General features: G+C 31.1%; 1 protein-coding gene across 4 annotated transcripts in view; it reads left to right on the forward strand.

Moving 5' to 3' along the window:
• Positions 1 to 1,561: 1,561 nt before the first annotated feature.
• Positions 1,562 to 14,250, forward strand: part of ImpL2 (Ecdysone-inducible gene L2) — a 75,283-nt gene continuing 62,594 nt past the window's right edge. Inside the window, exon 1 of one of the 4 annotated variants that reach the window (XM_085954204.1) lies at positions 1,562 to 1,823. In XM_085954204.1, coding sequence (XP_085810330.1) covers positions 1,803 to 1,823 — 21 coding nt within the window. In that variant the 5' untranslated portion in view covers positions 1,562 to 1,802. Of the gene's footprint in view, positions 2,003 to 6,233; positions 6,412 to 14,250 lie in introns of those variants that run through there. The other 3 variants (XM_085954203.1, XM_085954200.1, XM_085954202.1) reach the window with 3 other exon arrangements.

The following is a 14,250-nucleotide window of genomic DNA, read 5'->3' on the forward strand; positions in this document are numbered from 1 at the left end:
CACTCATCGATATGATATTGACACATGCATTTTGAGCGTCCTCTTAAGCATGAGTTAACTGCAATTTGAAATAAGTATTAAGTTTAATCTGTTGTATGAACATAACTATGTGCATTAGTTTGATTGCCTGTCTAGAGCGTGTCAGTTCTCAATTCCGAGAAGGCAGGCTGTAATTACCAAGTCGTGCTATCTTGTACTGGAATAGGTTAATACGTTCCAAAATAAATCGTCATTCTATCACACATACCTGCTCGGCTTCACAACTCTAGACTTAGGCCTACCGCGCATGGACGATTACATAACCGGCCGGTAGCATTCGGACAATCGTTGGTTTGCTCGCGCATGATCCAAATTATTACCGGCCAGTATGTTTGAGCGCGCATGGCGTGATATATAGATCGGAGGCAATACGCGCGCACTGAAGATATGCGTCCGCACCGAAAAATGGCGGACGCAATATAAGAAACGTCAACATGGATTTTGAAGAGCTTATATTATATAATATATAGAGATTTTGTATAGATTATCAAACTGTTTTAAAATGTGGGTGTATATATTATTAATTTATGAAGAAAGAAATTGAAAAAATGGGACTGGTACGCGCATGCAAAGCCAATAGGTACGCATCGATGAACTGTCAAGTCAAATGTGGATCTCATAACGGTTCTATGTATGCGTGGGCTCCATACGACCGCGTCACTTGTGCGTGCATGTATGAGTGTACTCTCGGCCTGCCATGACTTGTCATGCGCGGGCTCTCATTTACAAGCATTGCCAATGGGACCCCGGCCGGTTCGAATCGGTGTAAAATTTTGTGTCTGAACACAGATTTTCCATTCGGCCGTTCGCTCGATCGTCCATGCGCGGGGTTGCATTGCAATACGATGGTTACAACTCCTCGATTGTTGACCGTACGATAGTAAATCGTTCATGCGCGGTAGGCCTTACGCTGTGTGTACCATTGATTTTCAAATAAGCACCGTTCTACGCTACAACTTGGAATCCACCCCGTTCCTGTTCCTCATCAACACTTTATGCAAGTCGTTATTAGTTACACTGATAAAACCGACTAACCGACTTTTCAAGATCATCGGTTGTCACCGTCGGATAATTTGTAGAGGGTAACGTAGAGAAGAGAATTTTCTTAGATAGATTGACTTTAAATAAAACATAATATTCTTATATATATATATATCTTAATTTTAAGCCCAGACTCGATTTCTACATTATAATATAGCATTCTAAATATAGGTAATGCAAATTACTCCGTTGTATTTCAATAGATTCTCATTAATAGCATTTAACGGCTGTTTGTGATTTTTTTGTAATTATTAAAGGGTTAGAAACCTTTATGGAGTTGAATTTTATTATAAAACTTTTAAAAAAGTGCAAATTTACTTAATCACGACCCGCCAAAATGAATGGGTTCACTTGCGACGGGTCATTGCTAGCAAAATAAATAATCTCGAAATAAAATATATGAATTAAAGGTGAAATTGCGTTCTATATTAATAATATTTTTGTTGTTCATATTATATAAGGAATCATTTTTACGAAATATACCACTGTGTCTTTAGTCGTTTTCAAGGCCGATTGTAAAAAAATGTTCAACAGACCTAGTTCGTCTTGTCTAACGAATTTGTTATAACGGAAATGAGCAACTTTTTGATTTATTACTAATGAATATCTTAAATAAGTGCAGATGGTAATAAATTTTCTTAGGAATTAAAACAGTTATACATGTGCTGACGTGTGATTAATTAAAAGTCTGAATAAGTGAACGCGGTGTACTTTAAACCTCTATGCGGTGTAACTTTACACACGTATGTATTATATGACATATCAGTAATATCTATGTATTATTATGATATTTTTTCAAGTTAAGTCTAAGTAGTACATTGCACTAAAAAAATAACAGTAATCAAAATACTTAAGAGTAATTAATTATTGTCTTAATTCTGGCATTGCGGTAACTGAACATTTTGATGATTTTTAATTATGGGTAAGTGAATATACAATATAATTAACTATTTTTAAATTAACATATAATTCACAATAATTTAGAATGTAAGATTCTTTATTTGATTTAAAGGCAAATTGATACGAATCCGGTGGACGCGCGATCGAGTCCCGCTGGGTGTCGTATTTAAGATTTTTTCTAGTTGTTATAATATATTTCTCTGATTTTAAATATGTACATAATTAATAATTATTAAATGACATATCTAATTTGATCATATATCAAAATATCCCCTTAATATTATTTTAAGTGAAACTCGAGATACCTACATTGTACAAATAATTGAGTTGATTATAAGCTAAAAGGGTTCTCTCTATTTGTAAAATTCACAACAAATTTTCAAATAAAACTAAATATCAATGTCATGTTTGATTTAATCAATGGTCAAAGTCATGGCCCCCACAAGGGGGGGGGGGCTTACAGGGCCTATCTTGGGGGCCCGGCGATAGATTACTATTATATAGATTGCTTCACGGGTAAAAAAAGTCGATAATATTATTATTTAAAATTATGTGATTGTACGATACATTTTTTAATTAATACTCGACAATTCCATAATTCAAATGGATGTATTAAAATATTGGTACAAAAAAACACTAAATAATATACACATTTATTTTATCGCGTACACCATTTGAAAAATGCTACTGTAGAGCGTCACACTGCCTTTATCCTTGGCGATAGGTAGGGGGGCACCAAAGATCCGAGCTTGGGGGCCCGCTTCAGGATGTGGGGCCATGGTCAAAGTAGTTCAGAATACAATATTAAATATCAATATAATAATATATAACATAATTTATAATGTATTTAGGTACCTAAAAACCTCTCAGAACGATGTCATTATTTTTATGCGCATATCTCAATGTTTAAGTGACGAAGAAAAGCTCTTTTGCTTTTAACCTACTCAATTATAAAATGTTATATAATTTTTATACTCATTGCATAATATTATGTTTTCTGAATTTAGTTACAGCTTTTAATGTCACTGCAGTACTTGATAATGTGTTGTATGTATGTGAGGTTACATTCCGGAACTCCCCCATAAAAAAAGTAATGTTCGGCAAATCTTTACAATTTTAGAATATATTACGTAATATATTTCGAAGCTTTAGACCCTTAGAGCTTTTGAAAATTAACTGTTATTGACTACAAGGGAAAATTGCCAAGTGGGGTGAATTAATGCACTTAATATTATTATATCTATTTTTTGTGGTATATTTGTGCACTTATCGCAGGCACTCTTATGAAGTAATTATTACTATAAGAAGGTTTCCTTTCAGCATCTAAGCGTGGGCCCTATCTATAATAGTTTTCCCTCATAAACTGCTTTCGGGTGGAGGGTTGCTTATCACTGTAAAAACTTTACTTATTTTATTTATTAAGGGAAAAAAATATGTTTAAATAATTACAAGATAAAAAGAACTTTTTATATACAACGTTTTTAAATTTTCTGTTTAATTATTATGCTCGATATGCTCAAACTTGTGCTTGATATGAAGTAAATAAAAAAACAAACAAACAAACAAATATAGAATACTGAAATATCATTTTGATTTCCATAGTAACGTACGTATATATTAATAATTTAGTTGCTAGGACCACTCCCTTAGCAACCAATAATAGTGGATTGGATTACGGATTTCTTCCGAAATAACTTTTCATACAAAACAGAATTGACTGAAAATGAATTCAATTCTACTTAAAGATGGCTAAAAGTATTAAAAGAATGCATTGTCGTCATGTTCTGATATATTCTAAAAATTTCAAATGTCTAACTAGTCGGGAAGTTAGTTAAAAATCGATTGCAAGATTTGTACTGGATAAACAACCACCGGACAAACAACAATACGAGCTAATAAAAATGCTGTAAAAATAGAAAAATGTTGTAAATAGAATGAAAAGTTATTGCAACCAGCAAAGTTTCCATATATAAATTATAATATAGTTTAGCCTAACGAGATAGAAAGTAAGAATAACATAAATAAAGAAATTACGTAAGAAAAATGAGGAAGAATAATGATAAGAAAGAGTATTTTTTTTTAATATATAAGTATATATATATAATATATATGTATACAAAATTTTGGAGATAGCGCGTTTAAACGAAACAAGTGAATTATCGAAAGGGTCAACGGTGAAGAAATACATATTGTAATTTAAACAAGAGCGCCGAATAAAAGAGTTTTGTGCATAATTAGAATCGCTACGACTGACATGGTACACAGCTTGGTTTCGCGTAAATCTTGATGGACAGTGGAAACCCACCCAATAATTTTGAAAAGAAAATATTGATCAGATAGAGAACGTCGACTTTCCAAAGATGTTACCACAGTTGGAGTGGTCGGAATAGTATTAGATAAATCATAACTTATAAACACCACTTAAAAAAAATGCTTATTATTGATAACTGTATTTTAACAATTTACCGGATATTTTGATAATATAACAAAACCATTTACTACCTAATCAAGTTTATCTGTTTCCTGTCTTATAAATAACTAGTAGCATTTTCATTAATGATTAATTAGCATAAACAGATAAAACCGCAAGACGGCAAAACAATGCCTGTTTTTTCCGTCTAACAATATATTATTATAGATTACTTAATTCTCGAATAGTCCCGAAAATTCAGTGATTCTATTGCATAGGGGCCTCGCATTTTATGTTTTTTATATATAGGTACTTACTCAAATAATCAATTGAAATTTAAAACCAACTTTAATCTACTACCCCCTCCCCTACCCAAAACGCGAGGCCCGATTTGACCTTAAGACCGGGCCTGCCTTCCTTATAATATCATGTCTTTATTATCGATAAAACGTTTATAATATCACGGTTAATATTACCCACTAGTGAAGGGTGGAGGTAGGCTGTTAAGATCCGACATAAATAATGCATACTAAACTTTGTCAGTCAAACGTATTTGTTTTCATTGAACTAAGACCGCAATGCGTAGGTAGTGTTTGGTAGTTTTTAAAATTTAATTAAACCCTGCCCAATGAAAGCAATAAATAGATGATAGTAAAAAATATTCGTTTATCTTTAAAATATCTAAAATTATGCCATTAAACCATACATCATTTTAGATAATTTATAGATAGAAGAATATTTTTATCGACTGTTGTTTTGTTTAGACAGAATTTAAAAAAAAACTCACTAACACTATCTGTTATAAATTATATACTCTTAATTCAACGAAAACAAATACGTTTGACTGACAAAGTTTAGTATGCACTATTTATGTTGAATCTTAACAGCCTGCCTCCACCCCTCGCCACTGACATTACTTTCTTCTTGCGCATATCTACAATCAAACAGTTGAGCGGTTCTCGTGGTGCACTGCGTAAGGCGCTTGCCTTCAATCCGGAAGCTCTAGGTTCGATCTCGGTGAAAACACAATATATTTATGTGGTTTCTCAAAGCCTCGGTGTTAGTAATTCTTCAAAATTACTTACAACCACCTTGTACGAAAAACCAAGGACATAGTTATGAATAATTAAAAAAAAAATCAAACAATTGAAATAAACGATCAGTTTATCATGTATGCGGACGCCTTTGTGGCGATCTGCGAAACTATGAATCATCCTACACTTTCAAGTATAGTTTCCCCAACCTAAGTATTATAATAATATAAAATCGCAGTAAAGATGTTCGTTTGTTTTGCTATATTTATTAAATTCATTTATTATCTGTTAATTTCCTTATGCTTTTTTTCTCCCCAATATTTTGCATTAGAGTAAAATCAGTAAACTCAGTCAAATCTCACTTGAGAGCTTGGCGACCTCAGTCTCTGGTAACTGCTCCTGGTACATTACCAGGTGTAAACAACTATACATATTCTTTATATCAAACGTAGTGCCTCTTGATACGCTTGATTAAGACCGAGTGTGGTGCGGGGCGGGTTTGGTTTGGAGGGCGTGTTTGTGTAGTCAAGATATAATAATATAATGGTTTTGGAATAGTACTAAATTAGTTATACAAGTATAATACTATGGTTCAGGTATTACTAGCGGTAAAATAAAGTGAAAAAACAATGTACAAATAATTCTGTTATTTCTTAAAAAAAATTAATATCTTATAAAGATACATAAAATAATTAATAATATTTATGACTACTTTTAAATAATATTCAATCGGAAATGTAGTAGGTAATAAAAATGATGGTTATTTATTTTATTCTTTTTTCCCAAAATTGCGTTTACTTTTGACACAGGCAGTATCAAACGACGCCCGAGGGTGGAAACGACGTCGCTATATAAGCGTCGGACAAGCGGAAAAGTTATCATTTGTGTACAAGTGACTGCTGATAGTTAAATTACAAGTGAAAACTTAGACAAGTTTGCCTGTTGCTTTCATACACGTCAAATAAGGACACACGAGGAAAATTTAAGGTAAATTAATTACATATTTTTATAGATAGTTATAATGTTCTACGAAAGCTTCTGCTTTGGGATCGAGAGATCCAAGGTTCAAGCACTAAATCACGCCTACTATAAATAATACAGTCAGGCGATTACAAATTGTACATACTATTGAATCACGTTAGTTGGTAAAAGTTTTACAAACATCAAAGTGTATTCAGGAAAACTAATAACAGCTGGAATCACAATCAATTGAAATTAAATATTTTTTTAATTATTCTACACGCCCCGTCAAAATATTAAACATAAACCTAAATAAAAGTTCCGACGAGGATAAGGACTTTATTATAAAAATATTTTTATGTTTTTTGTCAATAATTATTTAAAACAAATACAGCTAGACAAATGTACCGCTATAAGTTATTTAAGTATATTTTTTTTATTAAAACGCCATTACATTAGTACTTAAAATCATTTTTGTTATAATAAACATACAGTATTATCTAATTAATTTACATTAAAAAATATATCACACGTTTTATAATGTGATGTTCTATTTTGTCGTATTTTACTAAAAATATAGAACACTTAAGAAATAATATTATTCTATTTATAAAGCAAATATTTGACATATTGTCATTAAATTGAAATTTGACGTAGCTGACAAAGAAAGTAGGCGGCGAAATGACTTCATTTGCTCACAGGAGATATTACATTTTTAAGTCAACTATTAATTTAATTTTGACATGATGAAAATTCTTTACTTATAAGAATTTCTTTTACCACAAAGAGAGACATTAAATTTCTTACTGCTTATACGTGCCAGAATGTCACTTTGTAATAGCTTTATAATTGTTTGAGAGATTTATATGTAACTACATAACGATATCTTTAGTAAATTGGCTTGGTCGGTTTTCAGTACATCACTAATGAAATTTAAATAAATTGCCATTTAATAATAATATGCTATTATTACCATGCCGAAATTAATACATAATGATTAAATATGAACCGATTATTAATATAATTATCATTTATTCTGCAATTAACAGTTCTATGTACTTATTGAGTAATTAAATAATACTTATATATTCTTCCCAACGTACTCATAGATTTAAATAATGATTTAAAATCTGCAGTGATTACAGAACACAGAAAGTAATTATTGGATGGTTTTATACCTGTGGTAGTACATAAATGAATTAAGCAGGTATATGAAAGTAGTAGCATATAATTTAGATAGATACTAAGCTGATATAATTTAAATAGATACTAAGTATAACAATCAATCGTTTAAGGCAGGGGTAGTGAATTTTAGTGTTTGAAAACTAAAAAAATATTTATAATAGTGAGTGTCAAGGATTTTTTTAAATCATGTCGATGCCTTTTTTAGCATTCCTATCCAAGTTTCAATGTATTATATATACAATAAAAAATTCTGTCCAAAATCTAGGTCAAGACCTTTTGCTTCTTAAACAAATAAAATTGTATGTCCAAAGTAAAAAAAATAGTTTTCATTTTCCAACATTTTCCGTCTAAATAATAGTTTCTATATGTAAATTTTCGTGGGAAATTCAGATCGAGGACTTGTTTTACGTTTCTCTTTCTAAAACTTTTTTTATATCCCATAAGATTTACTACTTTTATGCTACGCATTGTTGTGGGTTCCAGGTTCGAATCCTGCGTCTGGCAAATAACACACTGTTTTCAATTTGTGTTTGAGTCAGTATGGACCTAGTAGGTTGGGCAAGTGGTTAACATCCATTTCTCGTAAAAACAAATCTGTTAATACAAATCTCCAGTTTGTGGAGGCCCATATGATCCTATTAGGATTGGACATGGTCAGAAGAAAGAATGGTCAATGCCCTTTAATTTTTAGGTTCTACGATTCTTTCGCGTACCCACCAACAGAATTTTTGCGGGTGCCATTATGATCCATTGCTGATCTAACGTTTAAATACAGGGATCACAAAATGTTTTGAAGCAAGGTTCGCTGTATTACTGTAATCCATAAAACCAATGAATACAAAGCACGCCGACTATCCTGAAATATTGAATGTGCATTATGTTTAGTTGATAATCTTTAATGCATATTATGAGACAGAAGTAACTATAAAAAAAATAACATATTCTTCAACACGTGTTTAAGTTGATCTGTTTCCCACACTCATTAGGTAAGCTACATCCCATTTTTTTGTGTCCCCTGTCTAATTATGATGGGGCACTGATATTGCACCTGCGTGCCCCTGTACTCACTGTCACCAATTTTTGGTCATCTTGGCATTATAATGAAAATTATACAAAAAATATCTTGGAACTAAGTGGGTACTTGAACTGTGTTTCGGATATCAATTAAAAGTAATTTGCATTTTTTTTACTCAAAGCAGGTTTTTTAACGATGTTTATATTTAAATTTAAACTTTTGGTTTATCTCATGGAACTCAGAAATAATATAAACTAAAATACCTAACGGGTAAGGAGAAGCACGCAATCGATCTCAAGTAAGGAAGAATATGGCATACATTTAAACAAGTGTCAAGAATACGTCATACGTCGAATACTGACAATTGCTCTCGGTTTATCCATTGACGCTCATTTAATATTGGTGTATTACACACACTATTGCACGTCTATAATGCGTGGTTCATTTTCGTAGGACACTCACACATTCAAAAACCTACGTCAAAATTTACTGTATTGGTATATAGCCTATAGGAATTCTATTTATTATCTGTTCTGTGGGTTATCTTTATCATAATTATTATAGTGCAGGCATGTCCAGTTGTGATCTTTTATCCATTATAAAAATCGGTAGTTATCTTCTACTTAAATCAAAACAAATACATATTCAATTTCTTAGTATTCGTGCAAATTGTGATCTTCTTTTGGGCACTCATTGCACGAATCGTCAAATTATTCTACTATTATGTAAAGAATCGTCGACTTAGTTTAATGTGCAGATATTTACATAATATTCTCTTTCTTTCAATTATTTGGCAGGTCGTGAGTGTATGAATAGGTCTCAAATAATACGTCGCGACGAGGCCACGCGGACTTCCTCTAGATTATTTTGAAAACGACTTGCAAACTGGTTAAGGAAATAAATACAGGAATGGTTAATGCTTCCGCTTGAAAATCCCAACGGAATGTGTACACGTGCATGTACACGTTTTACATTTTCATTAATTGCAATCGATCAAAATCCATTCCGCGATCGACGCGTGGCACGTGTCTGTTAATAGTGCATCTATTTTTTGTGCTTCAAGGCTAATATACTATACGAGTCTCAATATAACAATTTGCACCAACGATAATATTTTTAATCATGATTAATAAAATGATTTATTGAACAACAATGGCTGTTAGATTTTTGAGCAAGCTTTCCCAACACAAACCGATAATACTCTTAATTTTAATTTTAATATGAATACAAAGGTAAAAATAAATTTAATGTTTCATTCAAAGTCTTGAAAAATACTTACGAAGGTCTATAATAATTTGGAAAATCTCATACATATTTTAAAACATTTTAAAAATAATATTGCGCTGGACAGAACCTTACTTTGCATCATTTTTGTATTTTATTTTCAAGATTTTGGCAAATATTAGAGTACGCAAAGACAGTCTATATATTTCTGAGGTGTTTTTAAATTATGTATGTTCTATAAAGAATGTTACCATATATTATATAAATGTTCTGAACTATTCCTCGATTAAAAAAATAGTTAATTATTAGGATAGCTTCAATTGAGAGCTGTATTTCCAAGTTAATATTGGTTTGGAGGATAGTTTATTACAGCGTTTTTATTAGCTCGTATTCTTATTTGTCCGGTGGTTGTTTATCCGGTACAAATCTTGCAATCGATTTTTAACTTACTTCCCGACTAGCTAGACATTTGAAACTTTTATAATATATCAGAACACGATGCCAATGCATTCTTTTAATACTTTTAGCCATCTTTAAGTAGAATTGAATTCATTTTCAGTTAATTTTGTTTTGTATGAAAAGTTATTTCGGAAGAAATCCGTAATCCAATCCACTATTATTGGCTGTTAAGTGGGTGGTCCTAGCAACTAAATTATTAATATATACGTGCGTTACTATGGAAATTAAAATGACATTTCAGTATTCTATATTTGTTTGTTTGTCGCAAAATAGCAAAAAAAAGATTAGTTTACAATTGTCTTATTCGTCCTAAATTATTAATACGAAGAATTCTCAAGTTTATACGATTCAACAGAAAATTTAAAAACGTTATATAAAAAGTTCTTTTTATCTTGTAATTTTGTATTTTATTTTCAAGATTTTCTCGAATATTAGAGTACGCAAAGACAGTCTATATATTTCTGAGGTGTTTCTAAATTATGTATGTTCTATAAAGAATGTTACCATATTATATAAATCTTCTGAACTATTCGTCGATTATAGTTTATTATTAGCATAGCTTCAATTGAGAGCTGTATTGTATTCCCTAGTTAATATTATAGGTTTGGATAGATTTTTAATAAATTTTAACAACCTATAATTTTTTTTGACCATGTCCAATCGTAATAAGATCATTTATTATTGGCCTCCACAGGGTGGATGTGTGTATTAACAGATTTGGTTTTTACGGGAAATGGATGTTAGCCACTTGCTCGACCTATTAGGTCCACATTCTGACTCATACACAAATTGAAAAACAATTTGTGTACTTGCCAGACCCAGGATTCGAACCAATATGATATTATTTTTGAATATGATTTTCTCCCGTTATAATTAGTGGAAATGTGGTTTTCGCACTTAGACCAGTTCTCTTACGATCTCGCGGTGGGATATAGTTATAACTTATAAACTATCTACATATTTATTTTGAAAAATTTTATATAGACTTATAATCGCTAACCTATAAAACTACCTCATTAATAGAGACGGCTTACATAATATTATATTTTCAGGCGGGGCAATTTTCCCCGCAATAAAAAGAAACGTGTCATATAATATTAATTCAAAATTCCTAGTTCAATAGTAGGTATATAATAACTATCTCAATAATTATTATCATTATTACTTTGCGAAAAAGTTAAAATTATATTATTGATTTTGAAACAGGGCTCGAAATGGACCGGAGCACCGTTCCGATTCATAAAATTCTTAAAATTATCGCTCTGTTTTGTGGAAAAATTAATTAGACCGTCTGATTTAGATAAGCATTATATAGAATTTCTTTTATTTTGCTAACTGTCAATTCACGGTGGAACTGCATTGTACTGTTATTTAATTTAATAAAACGCATTTTTTTTTGTAGTACTTATTCCACTTTTAATCAATAAATTAGGACCGGTTTCGTCCGCCTCACAGGGACATTATCAACTTGAAAATGTCTCTCTGAAAATGCGTTTTATTAAATTAAACAACAATATTATATAGAATCTAACACAATTATTTTTATAAAATACACATAAAATTAGAAAACTATGTAGGTACCCTATATATTTATATATGTAAATATTTTTGTAAATAAATATCGATTATTCGTAAATTTTCCATTTCGAGTGCTGTTTTGTGTAAATTCTACGATACTTGAGTTATCTATGTTAACAACTGTTTTGAGTTATCAATCCACTTTCGGTAAAACTGTATATTTTAACAATTCTTATACCTATATAATAAATTCTATAAATCAAAAACCAACAAGGACAAATAAGTTAAACATAAAATATACCATTTCCGGTTCGAACAACCTTCTATTAATAACAATAAAAGGATATTGACACTACTCAAAACCCTTTACATTAAAGATTGGACCATTTTATGTTATCTCCGAAACGCGTAAATTCATTCGTTTGATTTTAAGTAAATTCATTCATTCAAATCAAATATTTAAATAGTAGGTAGTTCAATGACACGTTGACGAATTTCTTCATTCATCACGTATAATAAATAATTAATATTTTTACAATCAGAAATCTTTGAAAGAATATTTATTTATTTAGAAAAAGAGTATTACGGCATTACAGCGATTGACCAATGCGCCATAATACATAATAAATACAAAATTATAAAAATATCTTAATTACAAATAGCAACTAATATAACAAGAAAGTAGAAGAGTAGGAGACAGCATGTGTATATGTAAATATTAAAGAAACATGTTAATATATACAATTATAAATGTAACGTATTTAACACGTCCACAAACATTATATAGTTAATAAAAAATAAATCAGCATTTATGGTGCCATCAAATAAATTAATTGCACGATACACAGCATCATGAAACATAACATCTGTCCTGCGACGAGGTATCTTGAAGACCGTAGAGTTACGAGTGATATTGGTGGGAACATGAAAATTAATATTTGCCAGTATATACGGATTGTAAATGAACCCACGAAGAAGTAAAAAAAATGCTTTAAAAGAACAATCACTCTTCGGGTTGGACATTGCATTGATAGCATATCCAGAAGAAAACGAGTCGGGAAATTCATTTTATTATCATTATCATAAGGAAAGAGCCCGTATGTTATTAAGTAGAGAAATCTAAGAAATCTATTGTGTACACGATCCAACTTAATTGTGTGGATGGACCTATTAGGACTCCAAATCTATGATATCAAATATATATGATGTTATCAAGACAGTGCTTAATTTAAATGAAAGCTTATATAATTATTCCATACTTGGATTATGTACATAAGTACGTAATATAGGGGTCGTATTATTTTCGTATAAGTTTCTCTAAGATAATAAATACAAGGCTATATTCGGGCCATGGCACCGAATGGCGAATTACGATGGTAGTGCTAGTTATTGATTATTATAGAATCCAATGCGTCAACTTGTCTGCAATAAATAAAGATTTTAGATTGCATCTTATTTCGTTCAAATTATTACTAGTTATTTCAATATGCTGTAATCATCATTTTTTACATACAGTTTACCATATTGCACTCGAAGTGTTAGTAATAACTAGCACTACCGTCGAAGAGTACAGTTTCGTGTCACGGTCTGACTATACTTAATAAATCACGCAACACATTTTTAGGCCTTTTATCCAGCTCAGTAGCACAACAAGTTACACCACAAATTAAATAAATATGGGTAGGCAACGGTGGACTCAGTGACGCGGAAGCCCAACGTACTGACTGTCTTTGAGTCCCCCCCACATGATTAAAAATAAATTAAAAACTATAAATTCCATCAATTTTTTTATTTTATTTATATTATTGCGAGGATTATGTTATATTAATATTTTATACTCAATTTCTGAGAAATACTCACTATGAACCTGTGGTATAATTTAATAATTGACTGGTTTGAGCTGTTTCAAGGCGCCATTTTAAATCTTCTGACGAATCGATTACGTCATATGCGTCTAAAAAAATCAACGCTGTGGAAAGTTATTATTACCTATATGGAATTACGAATATGTGATCTGTCATCTCAATAAGATCTGTTTTTATCAGTGTTGATTGTCTAAATTTTTTATGTTGTCTATATAATTATATATTTAAGCAGGGCTCGAAATGGTCTGGAACGTACCGGAGCGCCGTTCCGGTTATTGAAATCACTAAAATTATTGCTCCATCTCGTGGAACAATTATATTGTTCGTTTGAGCCAAATAGGCCATATAACAAAAATGATAATAATACCTAACACGTATTTAAAAAAAATATCTACATATAATTAAATAACTATATTAATATTTTCGTAAAATATTCCATTTCAAGCGTTGTATTTAAGTAGGCTCTTGTAGTAAATTGCGGCTACCAAAAAGTATATTTGGCGGCATTATTTAAATTCTCATTCGCCCCGCCAGCTAAAAAAATAGCCACGGCCCGAAATACATACAACTCTCTCAAAGGATTATTAATAATACTATAAT

Source organism: Rhyacophila brunnea, unplaced genomic scaffold (assembly GCF_057557595.1).
Source record: "Rhyacophila brunnea isolate RB1 unplaced genomic scaffold, BYU_Rbru_1.0 scaffold_4, whole genome shotgun sequence".
Classification (NCBI taxonomy): domain Eukaryota; kingdom Metazoa; phylum Arthropoda; class Insecta; order Trichoptera; family Rhyacophilidae; genus Rhyacophila; species Rhyacophila brunnea.